This window comes from Nannobrachium achirus, assembly GCF_963921795.1.
Source record: "Nannobrachium achirus genome assembly, chromosome: 5".
Lineage (NCBI taxonomy): Eukaryota > Metazoa > Chordata > Actinopteri > Myctophiformes > Myctophidae > Nannobrachium > Nannobrachium achirus.
In genome coordinates, this window is record NC_137814.1 from 28154645 (window position 1) to 28174345 (window position 19701).

The 19701-nt window shown below is 43.3% G+C and overlaps 1 protein-coding gene across 1 annotated transcript in view; it reads right to left on the bottom strand.

Annotated features, from left to right (window-relative positions):
• Nucleotides 1-9908: 9908 nt before the first annotated feature.
• Nucleotides 9909-19701, bottom strand: part of LOC308285921 (polyamine-transporting ATPase 13A3-like) — a 34740-nt gene continuing 24947 nt past the window's right edge. The window contains exons 22-33 of the mRNA XM_080726840.1: nucleotides 19342-19464; nucleotides 18487-18566; nucleotides 18211-18253; nucleotides 17812-17921; nucleotides 17545-17641; nucleotides 16376-16448; nucleotides 15081-15258; nucleotides 14589-14773; nucleotides 14362-14450; nucleotides 13204-13284; nucleotides 12652-12741; nucleotides 9909-12255 (exon numbers count right to left, since the gene is read on the bottom strand). Coding sequence (XP_080582966.1) covers nucleotides 12073-12255; nucleotides 12652-12741; nucleotides 13204-13284; nucleotides 14362-14450; nucleotides 14589-14773; nucleotides 15081-15258; nucleotides 16376-16448; nucleotides 17545-17641; nucleotides 17812-17921; nucleotides 18211-18253; nucleotides 18487-18566; nucleotides 19342-19464 — 1332 coding nt within the window. The 3' untranslated portion in view covers nucleotides 9909-12072. The remainder of the gene's footprint in view (nucleotides 12256-12651; nucleotides 12742-13203; nucleotides 13285-14361; nucleotides 14451-14588; nucleotides 14774-15080; nucleotides 15259-16375; nucleotides 16449-17544; nucleotides 17642-17811; nucleotides 17922-18210; nucleotides 18254-18486; nucleotides 18567-19341; nucleotides 19465-19701) is intronic.

A 19701-nucleotide genomic window follows, 5' to 3' on the forward strand; every position in this document is an offset into this window, starting at 1 on the left:
GTGTGTGGGTATGTCTGTCTCCGTCCGTGTCTGTCTGTATGTAGCCTACAGTACCTTTTTTGACCACACATGTTAAGGGAGGGGCGCTGTTGTCCAGGCCAGGCACACACACACACACACACACACACACACACACACACACACACACACACACACACACACACACGGATGGATAGATGGATAGATGGATGGATGGATGATGGATGGATGATGGATGGATGATGGATGGATGGATGGATGGATGGATGGATGATGGATGGATGGTGGATGGATGATGCATGGATGATGGATGGTGGATGGATGATGGATGGATGGATGGATGGATGGATGGATGGATGGATGGATGATGGATGGATGATGGATGGATACCAGTGGCGGCCTGAGTCACATTTTATTATTAATATTTTGTTTAATATTGTTTTAATATTTTCTATTATATATATACCGGTATATATATATATATATATATATATATATATATATATATATATATATATATATATATATATATATATATATATATATATATATATATATATACATGTATATATATATATATATATATATATATATATACATGTATAGCACCTGATGAAGCCTGATGCGGCGAAACGTGTCGTGCTAATAAATAATTAATAATGCAGTAAGCAGTGGTCCATCGCAGTTCATTTGAAGTGTTGCAGTCCCTTCTGACGAAGGTCTCCTATATACTTTTATAGTTTATATATATATATATATATATATATATATATATATTTGTTTTGCTGTTGCGCAGCCTCCACGACCACCGCTCAGTTCACACAGGTGTGATTTTTTCCCCCACTTTTCCCCCCAGTACAGAAACCACAGGCCTTTGTGCACTGTGGACAGCTGAATCTCCATCTCCTGAGGACAGCTGAATTTCCTTGATCCTCCGATTCCGGTATACTTCAATTCAATACAAAACTTATACTGCAATGGCTGTGTCCATAGTTAACAGTCAGTGGATTCTTCAGTAGATCCAGAGATATAGAACAACACAACTGTTCCCAGTCCAGTTGAACTCTGTGCCATTCTACAGCCGACTGTCTGGTGAGAGATGGGCGCGCACATGGGCACATGGGCACATGGGCACATGGGCGCGTGTTATAGTAAATGCGACCTGTGGTCTCAATAAGTTCCAAATTATTGGCATAATAATGAAAACACTTTTTTAAGTTTTAAAGAAAAATACCATGACCTTTTTTCCACATAACATTTTTAAATATCATATGCTGTATTATCATTAAAATCGTAATATTTCCCCAATTATTTGGGGACCCACTTGCAGTATCCACATGACCCATCAGTATTCGAGACGTGTGGGGTGAGTGCGTTACACATGCGTACACATACAGTAAGAATTATTTAACTTTTTTTTAGATTATAGAAAATGTTTTTTACAGTACCTTATTTTGTATCTCTCTACTCTTACCTGTATCTGTGTTTCATGGTCACTGCGTTGCTGCTATGAGTGACAATTGAATTTCCCTCTGGATCAATAAAAATCTATATCTATCCAGACAGATTGATTTTTCTATCCATTCATCCATCTATTTAATATAAAACCTTCTCTGGCCTGGCTTGCTGGAGCAGAGCCAGGCCTGATTTCTTTAAAGTAACCCAGATCGGATCCACCTCAGCTGCTGGAGGCGTCTTTACACATCATGTCTGGATTCAAATGTTGTAGGAGATATGCATTACTTATACTGCTTACAGTTTTCTGTTGTGTCAAACGAGGACATCACGCACACTGCACACAAGACATCTGCTAATCAGAACGTCAAAGGTTCACCCCTTCAACCACCCTGACGTCTATCCTTACATCAACTCTCTCTGAACTGCAACATAAATTATAAATGGACTATCAAAAGTAATTGTTTTTGCACCTACTGTATGGTTCCTTGAGGCATATTGAAATATTATGTATTATGTTACTAGATCTCAGCATACATTTTTAAACATCATTCAGTGGCATTCTTTTACGTTGAACATTCCGTGTGGTTCTTGCTGTTTCATTGATGTCCGACTGACATCTGTGTCTCATTGCGCTCCAGAGATCCCTGTGGTACAGGTTTATCACCGGAGCAACGACTCTATCTATCCTCCTTGATAGACTTCAGACGCCGTCCCTAAAGCTCACCCGGCCTCAGAGGTGAAATGACCCCAGAAGCCAGGTCAAGGTTTTGCCTCCATTAGAGTTTCCCTCTTAGTTTCAAGAGGAGAGCGTCAAGCACAAGTGGCTCCATAGTTAGTCAACCAAAAAACAGAACAGGAGTTTTATTCCCAAATGAACGACGTATCCCCCATTTGCAAATCTTAACATCCACTCATAAGATGAACAGAAGTAAGTCACTGGTGATAGATTAGACGATTAAGGAAATTCTATTCAATAGGCTATAAAGCCTTCTCTGGCCTTGTTTTGAAGTTAATATTAGAGATTTTGTGGCAGCCTGCAACATTGGATCTTGATACATACTGTATGTTGGCTAAATTCAGTAGGACAAAGAAAAGTTAACATCGCTGAGGCTCTGGACACAGTAAGCTCGGCTGTTACTGGTACTACTACTTTGCTGCATAATTCCTTTGTACAGATCACTGTGTAAGATGATTAATTAACCTGCTAAATGTTCAGATTTTCATTTACACAATGTGTTTTGTTTTTTCTTGCACAAAGGAAGTCTGGAGACTTAACAAACAACAACACATAGTGACATGTCTTATCAATTATTTGCTGTTCTCGAACAGAGGACCATTTATTGTGGACACGTGATGTAGGGCTATGGTTTTTACGACACACTGCTGGTCGGTTATCAGTGTGGGAACCCAGGCAGAGATGAGATAACAGCGATATTGTCAGTGGTAGGGCTATAGGATGCTATCAAAGGCTAACATATGTCTGGTAGCCACTAACTGGCGGAGGAGTTACGGGGAGGAGAGAATTTATGTGTTGTTGTGGATTGTTGTGGATTAGAATGGCCATTACCCCTGGGAATATGTTAACTAAAATATACTGCAGTGTGCACTTTGACTGATGTGATCACAGGAGACAAATCAACTCCCTTGAGGGAGTAGATGATAAATATAACACTGATGAATTGTCCACAAACAATCCTGCAAAGTCCAGATAACTTTACAGTGGATACTGTAGGTTGCACATAAGGGGTCCCTCGACACCCCAAAGCAAATCCTCAATGTTAATTTAACTCATAAAGACTAACCATAACCCAAATGGACCCGTAATGACCCTTATGGGTCCAATATAGGTCCATTACTCAAATGGACCTAAAGGGGTTCATTTGGGCCTGTCCAACCAGGTTGTCACCTCGTTGGACAGCACTGCCCTCCGCCACATCGCCAAGGCAAGCGGGGCAGCGAAAGGACCATCCTCATCATCAAATACGTGGAAAGATCCCTTTCAAGCGCAAGCATGAAAACATCCCTGGCCAGATGGGGAGGGGATCACTTAAACATCTCACCCAGGGATCCGCTCACTCTGTGCGGCAGTGTGCGCCTCTCTCTAGCCTTTGAATTCCCCTTTAAAGAGGGAAGGGGGAGCCTCCCATAGCAACTCCCAGCCCGGAGCCCAGCCCGCTCTTTTGTCCCCCTCCCCAACAGCAGTTTCTGCTCCAGAAGCCTTAGACAAGGCCTCCATTAATTGCGGGCCTGTGTGGAATACACGTCGCACAATGGAGCCAACAGAGGGTCCGTCCCCCAGACAAGGCTGGAAACAAGTGGTACAGGAATCCGGCAGAATAGATTTGTCCTGGCTGATGTCACTGAATACATTTACCTACCTCAGAGCACATTCACTCTGTGCTTTGTTTTATTTGGACAAAAAAATGGGGGGGAGGGGGTGGTATCAATGGAATTGAGGAGGAGGGGAGAGGCAGGCTGAAGGATGGGAAATAACTGGTTGTCGTGACAACGCATTGAATCGAAAATATGGTTGAATTTACTGGAGGCATGGATGTAAAAGGGTAGAGGGCATAAGATTAAACCTTGTGCAAGATAAGAGGCTGCAGACTGAGGCTTGTGTGTGTGTGTGTGTTTTTTTCTTTTTTTTCAGCTTATTCAACAGTGTTTATACGGCAATGAAGAAATGGAAAAAAGAACCGGGAGATTAGGAGACTCATCTCAGCTCATGTTTGTCAACAATCTGCACAGTCTTTGCGTCGGTTTATTCCAAGTCAGTAAACCGAGACAATGGTGTTGCCATATAAGGCTAATTCGCTTTGTCGGAACGACAAAAACTATGTATTTTCATCTGTTCAAAGCGAAGTAAAGATGTGCCTTTATCATGAAGCTGAGGCGCAAAAATGGTAACTGTAGCAACTGGTAGTTTCTCTATAGGACCATAACAACTTGCCATCTGTCACCTAACGTGGGCTCTTTCTTAAAAAGCCACCATTTAGATATTCAACTTTGAGGCAAAAGCAATGAGATTGAAGTCTTATTGAACTCCAGGTCTCGTCTTTGAAAGGGAATCGCCTGGCCATCGCTTTATCCCTCATCAAATTGAAAAACGCTTTTAGAGACTCTAAGAGAGGCCTCACATTTAATTTTTAAAACCCAGACATGAAAGTGTTTCTAAACCACATTCAGCAGTGCTAATGCTTTAAAGCGCTAGTTAACATGTAGATTATATGCATTTCAGTGCATTGTCAAAGTATCTAAGTGTATTTACATGTTAATATGTCTAAGGATACCATTGCCATGAAAAGGTGTTGGGAGGGGTTGGTTAACTATGATGTTCCAGTCAGTAGACCATGGGAATGTGATTTCTTTGTGCAATCAGTGTTCAAACACATTCCTGTAAGGCTATGGATATTATGAGCATCGCTTTACAAGTGAACCAACTTCTTAACATGTTGATTATGGCTGTTTAAAAGTGAACATATACAGAGGGTGATGTAGGCCTATATATTCAACTAAGCCTCAATCTTGAAGTTTGGTCTTCGTCAGACTTCACTAACTTGTAGAGGCAAGATTTGGTTCTTATCTAAATGTGATGTCTGTCTACACTATGTTCATGTTACATATACGCTGAAAAAGAATGAGTAGGCTACAGCAGATAGTATGCAGATAGGTATCAAAAACAGGAACTACGGGGCGCCTGGTGGCCTAGTGGACCAGGCGCATACCATATAGGCATTGCCATTTCAGCATCAATGCCTGTCGGCGTTGCCGGTTCGATTCCCGATCCGGCCGACCTTTGCCGCATGTCACTCCCTGTCTCTCCCCCGTTACCTGTCATGCTACTGTCCTATCCGATAAAGGCAAAAAGCCCAAAAACAAATCTTTAAAAAAAAAAAAAAACAGGAATTACAATTAGCGTTAATTTATTGGTTTGTGCCAATAAAGAACTGGAAATGTGAGTTGCCCTCCAATGATTTGAAATTTGGGATATTCAATTCCTGTTTTCGATATGGATTTTGGGTCTAGCACTCCACTGAGAAAACCCATTGTTGATGTGCAAACCTCTTTTTCTTATTTAGTATGCAGATAGGATTTTAAGCTAAAACAGATCACAGTTTTTACACTCGTTGCTTTTATTAATGTGCTATGAATATTTTATTCAGTTTTTATTTATTGGACAGCAAGTTTGAAAAGACGGGAAATCTCTTTGGCCCATTTTTTTACTGCAACGTTTTATACGGTGTGACAATAAAGTCTTTCTGATTTCTGATTCTACCCGGAACAAACCCAAAAAGCATGCAGTGCGTGCTTGTCCGAGTCCATATTCATGAGTGTGTTTGCGTTGGGATTTATGAATGTGAAGATGTCCCATTCTTGCCACTCAAGATGACTCACAAGACCCCCATTTTGGCCACTTACGCAGTGAAAGCGCCCTGTGGGTATGCCCTTTCAGTGCTCGAGGACCTCTGGCTGAGTCCCCTTCACGCTGGAGATCAGCCTCACATGGGGGATTTTTTCTTCTTCAGGGGATGGTGAGCTGTCCTGAGGGAAGGCGCGCTACTTGTTCCCGCGGGCCTCTCTTCTTCACCTGCCGGCTTAGTGCTCATCACTTATGCACATAATCCCTGGTTAGTGCATGTGATCCACTAGCCCAGGCCTCTGGCCCCTTTGCCCCCCTGAGCCTCCACTGCTCACATGCTTGCTGGGTGGCTCCTGGGTGTCCATGGCAACTCTCATCTTCTCATGACAGTTAGCCCTCAGTTGTGGCTCTAAGTCCCCCTTCAGTCTCTGGCCGTCTTTTTTCTGTCTCCTAAAGCCCTTCTCTATTTGTCTGTTTCTCTATCTATGGATCAATCTCTCTCCCTCTCTCCCTCTCTCTCTCTCCTATTCTCACTCAAAGATCCCCGTTCGGCTGTTCCCATACTTTGCCATAGCCGAGCCTGAGAAACTGGTAAATACTCAATCAGTTGTGCGCCATACTATGCCATCTACCTCAGAGAACAACACAAAACGACATCAGCGCTATACTTTCAGTCTAAACTGCGAGATTATATCTACCATTGCTGCAGAGTGTTTAAATGGTATGGCCAATGAAGGCCTGACCTCATTTCATTGTGAGTCTGACATGTAAAATGAGATTGTAAGACACACTGGCAAACTTCTATTCAGTGTGTGGTCACTGCAGGCCTCTGAGCACAGATCACGTTACCCCAGCGCAACCTTGCAGCCCTAACCATTAGTATGCTTAAAGAGACGGATCCTGTGCTGGCCCTCTGGGAGAGAGAGAGGCAACGCCACAGCACTGTGTGGCCCCAGACTAACAAGTGTCAGTGCGATATGAGCCGGTCCTCCCCCTGTGTGAACGGCATGTGAGAGGCGGCTCCATCCCTGCCCCTGCCACCTCCGCACAAGGCCCTCCATTGACTTCTAACCTGTCGAGGGACCGGGGGACACAAAGAGCTCCTGGGCGGGGCCCGTCCCTCCAACAAGCCTGTGAACAAACGCTAACACGGCTGCAACTGTCCACCCCCTGAATCACTGAATTTATTGACCAACCACGGAGCCCATTCAGGACGGGAAGGCCCTGATAACAGGAGGGGACAGGGATGCCATAAAGGAGCATGGACCAAGCTCATGCTAAGGGGACAGGAAGGAGGAGCGAGGCTTTGTGTCCGTCTGCTTGCCCACAGACCTCAGCAGGCCTTTTACCAGACATGGAGGCCTTTGTGTCATCCATACAATGAAGCCCACCGTAAGTGAGCAGCAGGTCGGCCTTGTGGCCGGACTATCAATCAGAGCAATGGCCTTATGAGTGTCCAATAACTCCAAACAGTGTTGCAGGAGACAGGACTTGCATGCAAACTCTGTGAAGGAGAAGCTGTGAGTGTGCAAGTATGTGTGTGCGAGCAGTGGTTCTCAAGCTTTCTAAGTATTTATTGCAAGGACCCCCAGTTTGATATGCATTAATGGCCTACTGACCCACATTTGCCACACTATTTGTTAATATGGGACCCCAATATACAACCCCCAATAGACCCGTAAGGGTCCATCTAGTGGTCCCCAGACCTTACGTTGAGAAAAGGTGTGTGTGTGTGTGTGTGTGTGTGTGTGTGTGTGTGTGTGTGTGTGTGTGTGTGTGTGTGTGTGTGTGTGTGTGTTTGGAGAATGCCGGTAATTCTGCAGGTCTGAAGTCTGAGCCGGCCCGAAGGCTTTGTGGAAACCATTGGAAGTAAAGAATCCAAAAACAAAGGACGTGTGTGTATTCCATAGGCACAAATCTCAACAGTACAGGACTCGGACAATGAAACGTAAGGGTCAAAGAGAAAGCAGCCGAGTCTAAAATGTTTGAAATAGCACAAAGTCTGAGCGCAAGCTTGAGAAAGGCTTTCTCGCAGGGTAGCTGGCTGTGAGAAAGAAAGGCTGTGTTTTAGGTTCTTTATGTTGTTCTGCCCTCTTCCATCTGCTGCTCCATCAATACAAAAGGAATACAGCGGCAAGAACACAAGAAGCCATATTGCTTTGTGGAGAGGCAACACTATCCCGAAAACTACATTGCAAACACCGACCAAAGGCAACACATCCTTCCTCCAAACACATCACTGTTTACCGAAAAGATGATCCGCACGAGCACAATACGGACGCACCATCAATTCATGACACCTCGTCATCCTCATCATGAATATTCCTGAAACAGGCTCTTCCCTCATCTGTGGGAGATTCCTTTCACTGGCACAGCCAAGGACCCCCTTTCTCTTATTCACAGTCCCCGCTAAATCCACCCATTCAGTGCCTGTAGGCCCTGATCTCCACATGAAATGATACCCCTCTTTCTCCTCCACTCTCGTGCCTTTAAGCGCCCATATGCCAGGCAGCGAGGAGGCTGGGAAAGCCCATAATTGATCAGTGAGTGTAGACTGAAAAAGTGTGACCAGGGTCAGCCCCCCACGAAGAACGCAAGAGTGGCTTATTACACAGATTTATTGAGAAATGTATTGGAAATTACACTGATTTATTGAGAAATGTAGTGGAAGTTGTATGGAGCAAAGTTTGATGATACTGTACATGTCATGTATATAAGTGGTGGATTTGAGTCAGTCTGTTGGCAGGAAATACCGTATTACAAAGTACCATCAATGAAACAAAATTATGTAAGGTTTTTGCGCTAATTGCGACCATAGGTCGCAGTTACTTGCACTCCTATACTATCCAAACCTCCACCGGCTGTCCGTCCCTCCGTCAGTCAGTCCGTCAGTCTGTCAGTCACACGTCACACTTTTGCCCTGCTCATATCTCCGCAACCGTTGCCCCGATCCATGCCAGATTTTGCACACACACTCCTTGCCTGCCAAACTACAACCTCCAAGGACCCCCGGAGCTCCAGGGACCCCCAAGTCCCTGGGGGACCCCCATATGTGCAAAAATGGCCAAATGACCACCCCAACGAGGCTGCTCACGGGGAATTCCCGGGGACTACCAACTCCTGGTGCTCCAAAACGGATGCAAAAGTGGGGGCGCCCCCAGTGGAGGACAAAATGCCTTAACTCGGGCTAGGAGCGACCGGGAGAGCCGGGGCCGGTACCTATTCGTCCGCGCGCGGAGACCCCACCCCTCATTTCTCACATGGCCCTCTTCTAGCGCCACCATGAGGCCGATTCTTGCAAAACACATTTTTGGACACTGCTCCTACAATTTTTGCCCTAAAATCACTCAAATCGGTACACAATATGTCTACACTCATGTCATCAACTTGGATCTGTCCCATATAGCGCCACCTTCAGGCCGATTTTTTAAAGCAATTTTTTGGACACTGCTCCTACAATTTCTGCCCTAAAATCACGCAAATCGCTACACAGTATGTCTACACTCATCTCATCAACATGGATCTGTCCCATATAGCGCCACCTTCAGGCAGATTTTTTCAAACACATTTTTGAACACTGCTCCTACAGATTTTGCCCTAAAATCACACAAATCACACAGTATCTCTACAGTCATGTAATCAAAACGCATCTGTCCCATCTAGCGCCACCATCAGGACGATTTTGGTAAAACAAACTTTTGGCCTATTTGTGGAGATAAGCGACCAACGGTCGCTTATCTCCCGATTAGGGAGTCTTACTGGTAATGTTAACGTTACACTGCATATTTATAACTTATTACCAGTAAGACTCCCTAATAAGGAGATAAGCGACCAGGTCGCATGTTGTCTGCAAAAAGAAACCTCATGGTGGCGCTAGGAGAGGGGCATGTGAGAAATTAGGGGCGGAGGTTGTGGTTTGCCATGGATAGGGGCAACGGTGCCGGAGATAAGGGTAGGGCCAAAAGTGTGACGTGACGTGACGGACAGACGAAGGGACTGACTGACTGACTGACAGACAGCCGGTGGAGGTTTTCATAGTAACTGCGACCTGACGGTTGCAAAAATGCACATAATCAAATGAAGTTGAAGCCAAACACAGCATAAGGTAAATCTTTTGAAAATGATTGCCTTTAATCAAAGCAGCATTACAGGTCATGTGCAATATTTTAATGGTGTTAATTGGCATGATTTCAGTTTAGCAATCAATACAAGTGTTTAGTTCATACTGATTCACATTGTTATGCAAAGAGAGAACATTTTGCAGTTTTCTTTAAATATTATTTTCACTGGGAATATGGTTTGTTGGAACATTCTCTTTCTTTATCTCACACACACACACACACACACACACACACACACACACACACACACACACACGGACACACACGCACGCACACACGCGCACACACACACACACACACACACACACACACAGGCACACACACACAGGCACCAGTTATTTGCAGAAATTCATAATTGTTTCTCTTCCATGGGAAGAAGCTCGGTCATCAGAATGCTAGGCCAGTTCTAATAGACACGTACAAGAATAATGCCTTATTTATACACCATTGTGCGAGGGCATCGCTTGTCGACAACAGAGCCTGAAGAGTTCTTTGATCAAGCATAATTTTCCTTGTGCGACGCTCGTCTTGCAAAATGGTGTATGAATCGAGATTAAAATGGAACGTTTTCAGTTGCTGGAAACTATAAACAGTACCAGGCAGTCATGTTAAAAAAAACAACAACAAAGAAATACAAAAAGTAAAATTCCATCCTGCAGATAAAAAAAAAAAACATTTTTTTTGCTCCAATATCGTCCTGAACAAGAGAACCTTCCCTTTTCCTTTTTCTGAATTCTTTTTAGCAGCAGTAATTAAGACACTGAGAAACACTGTTTTAGTGGAATACTGGTCAGACCTGTTTAGTCCATTTAGAGTTTAGACCACAACGCATCTGTGTCACATTATTTTTCTTCCGCCAAAATAAAAGCCTGGGTTTCCGAGGCTAGTGTCACATAACCACTTTAACCATTATTTTTTATACTCTGGCTATTTAAAAATAGCAGATATACTGTAGCTCATAGCGCGGCACAGAGTCTCAGCTCCAGGGACCCCCAGCAGCAGAGATTTCAGTTACAAATGTTCGCTTTAAAAATATATATATTTCAAAAATAGCAGATCTACAAGCTCGTACCACAGTACTCTGTGCCACGCTATGAGCTTGTATATCTGCTATTTTTGAATACCCAAAGTATAAATTAAAGGTTAAAGTGGATAAAGTGACACAGATGCGTTCCAGGTATAAATAGTTTAGAGTAGACTATCAGCCTGACCACTCTGAAGCTGGTCAAACTCACTCAGACTATCAAAAAGACTATCAGCAACACCACCGTACGATAAAGTATAAAATAGGGATAAAGTGGTTAAACAGTTCATCAATCCCTTACAAACAGTGTTCATTTTGAGGTTAGTCTAACAACAACAAAAACATGATACAAATACTTCAGACATTTCAAATCTTATTACAATCATTATGCCCGGATCTGTCCCGAGGTCTAATTAATGCTTTGTTGCTTGATGGAAAAGTCTGATAGTCAACTGAAAAACGTGTAGAGTGAGAGTGTCGTTTGACAAAGTATAAATTGGCTCAGGCAGCAAAACCTGCATGTTGTTCTTGTGGTCACAAGAGTAGGCCTACATTTTCTTTCAAAATTACAGTGAATGTTGAAAAAGTATAGCGTCTCCATTCGTCGAATACCGTTTACATACAAGCACAGTGTGTATTTCTTTCCACAAGCACTCACCCAGTCGAGTGTGAACACAGGCGAGCAATTAAAGTTTCAGTAGTGTGATGCCAGTATCTTTAAGATCTATACTGGTTATTGATACAAACGCTGAGTGATCGTCTTTTGACTTGAACACTGCTGGTCATGAATTGCATCATGGGAAATTAAGTACAGCAATTCAGTAAATGGAAGTTCATAAAACAGAAGGCAGCTTGTGCAGTTATCCATGAAGAATAAATCGGGATCTTTGCTTGTGGTCCGGACTTGGTAAAAGTTATTATTTGGTGCTTGGGGTCTGACTGGTTCATGGTCCCAGGAAAATCTACACAAGGTCAATTTACTAGTCTCATCTGAAGTTAGTTGCAAAGGCCACAATTGTTAAGAGTCCCTGTGCTGATGGCTCTGCATTATGATGTTGGTAGACAAGGTCTCCATTTGGTTAAATGTGGCCATTTCTGTGGCTTTATGAGCAGCCTTGTCTGCTCTGGGGTCACATGGGGACAGTGACATTGGAGTGGGGTGTGCTGGCATAGGTGACAGTGGATGGTTTGGGTGGCCAGTCTGGGTCGTCCTGCAGCTCCAGAGCCAGGTGCATGTAGCGCGTCCTTGGGGCTTTGTTTTTCTGGCAGAACAGCCAGGACAAGAAGGTTGAGCCCCAGCGATCATTAGCTGACTGGAAACATGAGAGATGAAAGATGATTGAATATCATTTCAATTGCATTTTCTGTAATAATTGTTAGCAAAACACTGGATTTTGTCTTAACTGCAAAGTTTTCAACTTTTTGGTGGGAAAGGATGGATGGAATTATTATGAATTAGGCTCAATAACACCATGATTAAATGGCATCATTGTGTAAGAGATTACTTCTAAGGATCACAATATTTAACTGTTATTATTGACCTTCCAGAGATAACATGAAAACAGGCATGAGGAGAGAATTGGGATGCTAGAGATGACGGATGGCTCTTCTGAATGATTTGTAGGACAGTGTGATAAGATTTCAAATGGATCAGTGTAGGAAAGTGACAGGAAAACAACAACAGAGTTAAAGTGTAGGGGCTTCCCGACCTGAGGACGTGTGTCAGGAGTGGCCCGACCAGCACCCTGCTTGTCTCGGCTGAACACCAGCCTCCATAAGATGATGTCAAGGACCAACATCTGATTTCAGCACAAGTCAAGAGAGAGAAGACGGCGGTCCATCATAAACAGCAGCGGATGATCGGATTGCAGTTGTAGGCAAACAGACATGAACCGCCACCGGCCAGAAACAAACAGAAAACATACAAATAAAACACAAAATTTCCACACAAGTGGAAATTTTGGACAGCGATTCGGCTTGATTGGCTATTCAAAGGTGATTCATTGGTATTTGATTAGGTATGAGCGATCACATTCTGTAAATTAAAGATTGACTATTGAATGATTGTAAATGAACGAATGATGAACAAACTGATTGACGAGGAGAGAGCGGGCACAATGTAAAGCCTCACAAGGGTGTCGTGTGCGAAAAATAACTGATCTACAAGCTAACAATATGTTGCGTTGCGACGTGCTGTATGCTTGCAGATCAGTTATTTTTATAAGCGATACTACAGTGTGGAAATTAGGCTTAAAGCATACCTCCAACATGAAGGACACGACCGCATTCACTATGACAATGATGACCAGTGTGACGCGCCAGTCATGGGGAACACACACAATCTGAGGTGAGGAAGAGCAGTGGGTTGAGGGGATGATGGCACCAGAAAAAGTCAAACTGTTCACTTCATTTGGTTTCTCACAGAAACCAACTTATACACTGTATATATGTATAGATGTATTCACTGGTAGTGTGGGGGATATCTCACATTCTCACTAAGATTATACTGCTGTTGCTGCAATATCTGGGGTTGCTCCACAAATCCGTCACATAAAGTTTGTAAACTTCACAAAGGAACATATGAGTGCAATCAGGGGCGTCACAAAGGGGGGGAAAGTGGGACTGAGTTACTAGGGCCCAAGGTGGAGGGACCTTAAAGCCATACTGTGTAAGTTGCCCAACTAGTGGTCATTAGCCCTATAGCAAACCGCGGTCGCGTCCGCGTCTTTCGTCCGTTTTTCGTACCTTCAGACCCCCGCGTCTGCCTCCACCTCGCTGAGATCTATCTTTTAAGGGGTCCCTTGTTCCTGTGCGTTCAGTAATTCCAGAGATACGGACTCCTTCACCCTGCCTGGTAGGCGAAATTACCTAGAGAAGGGATGGTACAAACGGGCGACAACAAATATGGCTGCCATAGCGACCCCACTTCAAGATGCGCTGTGATTGGCCGGCAGTTGTATAACCCTCGCTGTGATTGGCCGGTAGTGTGATGACGCAATTTTGGCGCGAGATCCGGTCCACGGCAAGGATCTCAGTTTACATATAGAGAAGGCTTTACAGGCTGAAATTCACGGCGCGGATCTTCTAAAACTTTTGTGATTTAATAGTTAGGAGAATTTTAAGATTTGTTTTATAAAAAAAGTTACATAGTACAACTTTAACTATTTAATACTTTAGCTATTGAAAAACAGCAGATAGCTCACAGCGAGCTTGTGAGCTTGTAGATCTGACATTTTTGAAAGGTTGTGAAAATGTGTGCAAATCTTTGAATATATGTATTTTTTAAGCGAACATTTGTAACACAAATTTGAACCCCCTCCCCCTATGAAGAACATTCATGGGGGGGCCGCAGTGAATCCTTGTACCCAGGGCCCAGAATTTGGTGCGACACCCCTGAGTGCAATGCAGTGCCAGTTTACCTCCAGGAAGTTGTCGATAGCAGGAATAGGAAACAGCACGATGAGGAAGAGGAAGGCGTAGAGACACAGACAAGCCAGCATAAATGGCCCTTGTGAAATAAAAAAAAGGGGGAACGAAAAAGAAAAAAAGAGTTGAACTTGGTACTACTGCTAACTTTCCACTCATGTATAAGTGGATCACTGGTTCTCAATGTGGGGTCCAGAAAAATCAGGGTCCGTGGCCTTACAGTTCTTATAGCTGGGCTGTCGGAAGGGCTTCCCCTTGGAGAAGATAATGGCCACAGCCAGATACTGGAAGGAGGAGACGTAGAACAGAGTGGTGTTCTCGTAGTTCCTGATGTTCTTGTGGTCATGGGGGGAGGTCACGTTGATGTTGTGGGGGGACAGGCTAGCGTGAGAGACGTTACAAGCACTGTGTGTTTGAAAGAGAGAAAGTGGAGAGAGACAGAGAGAGGGAGGGAGGGATGAGAGAGAGGGAGAGGAGAGGAGGGGGAGATGGATAGATGAGTGGAGAAATAGTGGAGGGAAATATAAGTAGAATGACCACATACATAGCATTTTGCCAGAAATATAAAACAAGTTTTCATTGCATACAGACGTGGATGTAGGTGTACAGTATATAGACCACTTCCTTCTGTCCAAACTCTCTCTCTCTCTCTCTCTCTCTCTCTGTCTGTCTCTGTCTCTCTCTTTCTCTGAGTTGAAAATACATCACTCACTCTGACTGGGGCGTCCATATCTCATACCAGCTCTGGCGTCGGACCAGGAGGTAAGCCAGAACCTGGAAGAGCAGACAGGTGATGATCTGGGTCAGAACTGAGAAGAGGAGCGGTCCAGAGATCAGACTGGACGGAGGCTGACGACGCACCAGTTCCTTCCAGGCCGGGTTCAGACTCACTAAACACACAGACAAGCAGTTGCTATATTGAATATGGAATGAATCAATGGTTTCTTTCAAAACTGGCCTGAAAAAGCATCAATCGGAAAACTTCAAGTGGAGTTAGATCATACAATGCGACATTTTTTCCCCTTTCACCTGTGTAAATATAGCTATTTGTATTTGCTGATGACATGTACTGTATTAATGTTCTATATTAATATTCTATGTTCTGTAGTTGAATTGAATACATAGGACCACAATGGAAACAAGTCCCCAGTCCTTTTAGCCTAAATGTTTTACTGTACCTCTGTTTAAATCTTTTGACATTATTAATCAATAACTAATCAATCAATCAATCAATCAATCAATCAATCAATCAATCAATCAGTCTTAACCACATGAACCCTAGCTCCCTATTTCATGTCACAATAGCCAAACATATGGCAAAAACTGTCAGCAAAACAGCAGATCTATTGTACATGCAGCAACATATTACGAGGCTGTACTTCCTGAGGTAGGTGATGGATATAAAACAGGGAATGAGGTTACCCTACCAAGAGAAATACATGGCAAGGTATTGTAATCGTCCAACCTTTTTGTGTTTGTGTTAGGAAGACATTTTGAGATAGAATCATCCAGAATCAGTAGATTGAGAACCAAATGGACCCTTGCAGGTCTGTAACTCCAAGAGTGTAAAAATGGAACTATAACTTGATGTGTCTGTCACTGTCTGTCTCTGCCCCATCTGTTGTTTATCACAGTGGTTCTCAAAGTGGATTCCAGGGACTCTGTGGGTTCTTTTAGGGGGGTCTAAATTGACTGTAACTCTGACAGTGTACAAATGGAAACAAATGAACCATAACAGGTTCATTTAGTTCCATTTGTACACTGTCAGAGTTATGGTGAGACCTTGAAATTTGAAAGTTTGAGAATCACTAGTTTATCACATATTGCTGTGGAAAATGCAGTCAGTTGCAGCTTGGTGCCTGTGCACAGTTTTAGGATTCTGTTGCAAGTGGCTGCAAGTTGTTGCGTTGCGTATCACTGGTCTGGACTGGGGTCTTGACTTAATGACGATGAGTGCAATAGATATAATAAAACCTTTTGTCAGGCCCAGGGAAGGTGTCAACTCACTTGTAAAGGCAATGATGAGAATGATGGCGATGTCGATGAAAAGGAACTGGAAATCTCCCAGGTTGCTGAGGATCTGTGGCAGTAGCAGACATTTAAACACATTAAGATCTGGAACGCATATGCGTCGCTTTAACAATTATTTTATACTTTGGCTCTTCAAGAATAGCAGATATACAAGCTCATCAGCACTGAGTGAAGCGATGCGTTGTGAGCTTGTAGATCGGCTATTTTCACTAGTTTAGATCCCAGGCAAACATATCATTTATAATTATGTTTGCGAACCACTGATTTAACCCCGAACTGCCACTATAATGGCAGCCACTGCTCCTAATAGTTAGAATGGGCCAATGCAAAGGACACATTCTACGTGTGGAAATGTACTGTAGCAAATACTCCATGTAACATATAATAGGAGATGCATTTATTATTATACTAGCAGTCAAATAAAATAACTAAGGAAATTGGGCTACCATCACAGGCTACCATTGGTGCCTGAAGATCTGATTGAGAGGTGCCTGTTAATCCTTTTAGCTGATTTACTCATACCATGCCAAAAAGACGATTTCTATAATAAAATCGTATTTTTTCAAAATAAAAAATTGCATGTTTAACCCCCATACCGACCCCATCTTTCAAACATGGCAGCCATTGGGTGGATTGCTATTATACTGTGGTTGGCTGATTATAAATGGAAGGGTGGAGTCTGCAGAGTATATAAAAGGAAACTGCTCAGTAGGAGTGTGTGTGTAGGCTGCCATATATTGGGGAGATGTTGACACGTTGCCTCTCAATTAACTTAAGTTGTTTGTTTGGGTTTTGAGTTGTATTTTATTAAGTAGCACTTTATTTTAATTTTTTAACCAAGTTTTTTGTCCTGGCCTGGATCAAATTACATTTTTCATATTTGATTCTGCAAGCTTGCCCCCTGGTCCATTTATGGGGTTCTTCACCATTTTACCGGCTTTGTGCCAATCTACACTCCCACTTTGTGACAGACATTTTGCTCCTTTGCCAGTTACACATGTAGTCACAAACACTGTATCTCACACATACAACGACATCGTACTGCCTCCAACTCCCTCTCAAACACATTGCTACCAAATATGTGTTGAGCGAAACGACAGGTCTCAGTGGCAGTGAGAAATAAGCAGGAACGCTACTGGACTTACAGAGTAGAGCAGTGTCACTGAGAGGTACTGGATAATGCTGTACAGAGCCATGAACTTGAACACGCAGAATGACGTGATGAGAGCCGCTCGACCCTCCCTGTGGAGCCACACGTTTGTTACTGTATGTACAGTGGGTAGAGAAGTTTCACAGAGTTCACAAAAGGATGAGAGTTAACTAGGCTTTAAGTGGAGGTGTACTGCCTGTTACCACATACTACCATGGTTATTATACCACTATCTGAATTATAATCCACTGTACAGAGCTACCTGATGAGGTTGGGGACACAGGAGATGTTTGAGGTGGTGGAGGTGAAGGGGGAGGCCACCGACGCCTCGAGCTCTGACAGAGAAATTCCACTGTGGGCTCTCTTGAGGGCCTGAGAGGAGAGACACACAGAATGACAGAGACAGGTAGAGAGATCGAGAGACAGAGAGAGACAAAGAGAGCGTGAGGGAGAGACAGACACAGACAGACAGACAGACAGACAGACAGACAGACAGACAGACAAAGGTAGAGTGACAAAAACAGAGATTAAACAAAGATAAGATCACCATCTAGGATCTATAGATGATAGATGCATGTATAAGGGTTGTGATGTGATAATGTTTATATATGTGATAATGTCTAGTCTACATAGGTATTTTTATAAGCCAATCGATACTTACCCCACAGTCATTAGCACCATCACCACACATTCCAACAGTGTAGCTAAAATGTGAAGAAAGTGAGTCAAACTTTTAATATACAATCTTTATATTTTCACACTTAAAATAACACATAGATAACATTCTTAACCACTTTCATCCTGGCATCCCTATTAAACATTTCTAAAATGTCTAAAGTGAGGAAAATAGCGAATATAGCTTATCTACAAGCTGTCAGCTATTTTCGCAGGACGATTTATACAATCTGCAAAACCATCAAGATGCTGAGAGACTCACTCTACATTCTGCAGGATCTCCACCAGCTGAGTCTTCTGGTCTGGAGCCATGCGGGCAAACACTGTGGCTCTCAGCACCAGCTACACCGCCCCCATGTGGACAGAATCACAACAACAACATACCATATCCTGCTTATTATGACCAACTCACCAAACTTCAGTATGTGACTACTGAGGAAATAAATTAATTGTATACATTGAAATGTGTATACACAGTATGTTGACACAAAAAATAAACCTTTGCTTATGCTACTGTATCAATATTACCTTTAAATGTTTTATCGGTGTATAGCAAAGTAAATGTATTTATTTATTTATCTATCTATTTATTTTTGAACTCCATGTATGGAGATAACTAACGCCATGGACATACACGTCGTGTTTGATATCATGCGAAGTCAGCACCGCAGGTGTGATTCTCTAATAAGGCCATGCATGGCTCCCAGGTGGATCTTTGACTTCAGTGGCCAGTCTATGACATCAGCACTCTGATCTCCATATTTGGGCAAAGTTTCCACCCAATATGATCTCCTTTGACTTCCAGTATAACATTAAAGTTTAAAAACGTTTAAATTTTTTTCAAAGATAATCAAAATTATGTGAAAATATGATCAGTTCAGTGGCAAGATTAGCAGCGCGCGCGCGCACACACACACACACACACACACACACACACACACACACACACACACACACACACACACACACACACACACACACACACACACACACACACACACACACACACACAGGCAAACATGCACAGGCACATGCACACACGCGCGCACGTGCACACGCACGCACAGCATGCCCTGCTGGAGGAGAGTTGCAGGAAAAATACAGAGAAAACCACTACCTTCTGTACCAGTTGTGGGAAGTGCTCAGTGATGATAGTGAAGGCTTTGCCGGTGACAGCAAAGTGGTAACTTTGGTCTTGTCCATTCCCAAGGAAACCTTCCTCAAGGTCCAAATCCACCGTCTGGAGAGACCAAGTCACATCAACATCAGTGTGGTAAAAGAATGCGAGGTGGAGAAACTGGGTGAACTGGGTCATAGTGGGTTCTGAAATAACATTGCAGTCTCTGAATGGTAGCCCTAACAAAATTATTATTATTACATTACACCAGTAAGACGGCTAAGGGCGAGGTTGCGCCATCTGTCTTGGCCATTATATGGATTCTGTTAGTGTGGTTTTCCTAACAGGGCATCATCTGGG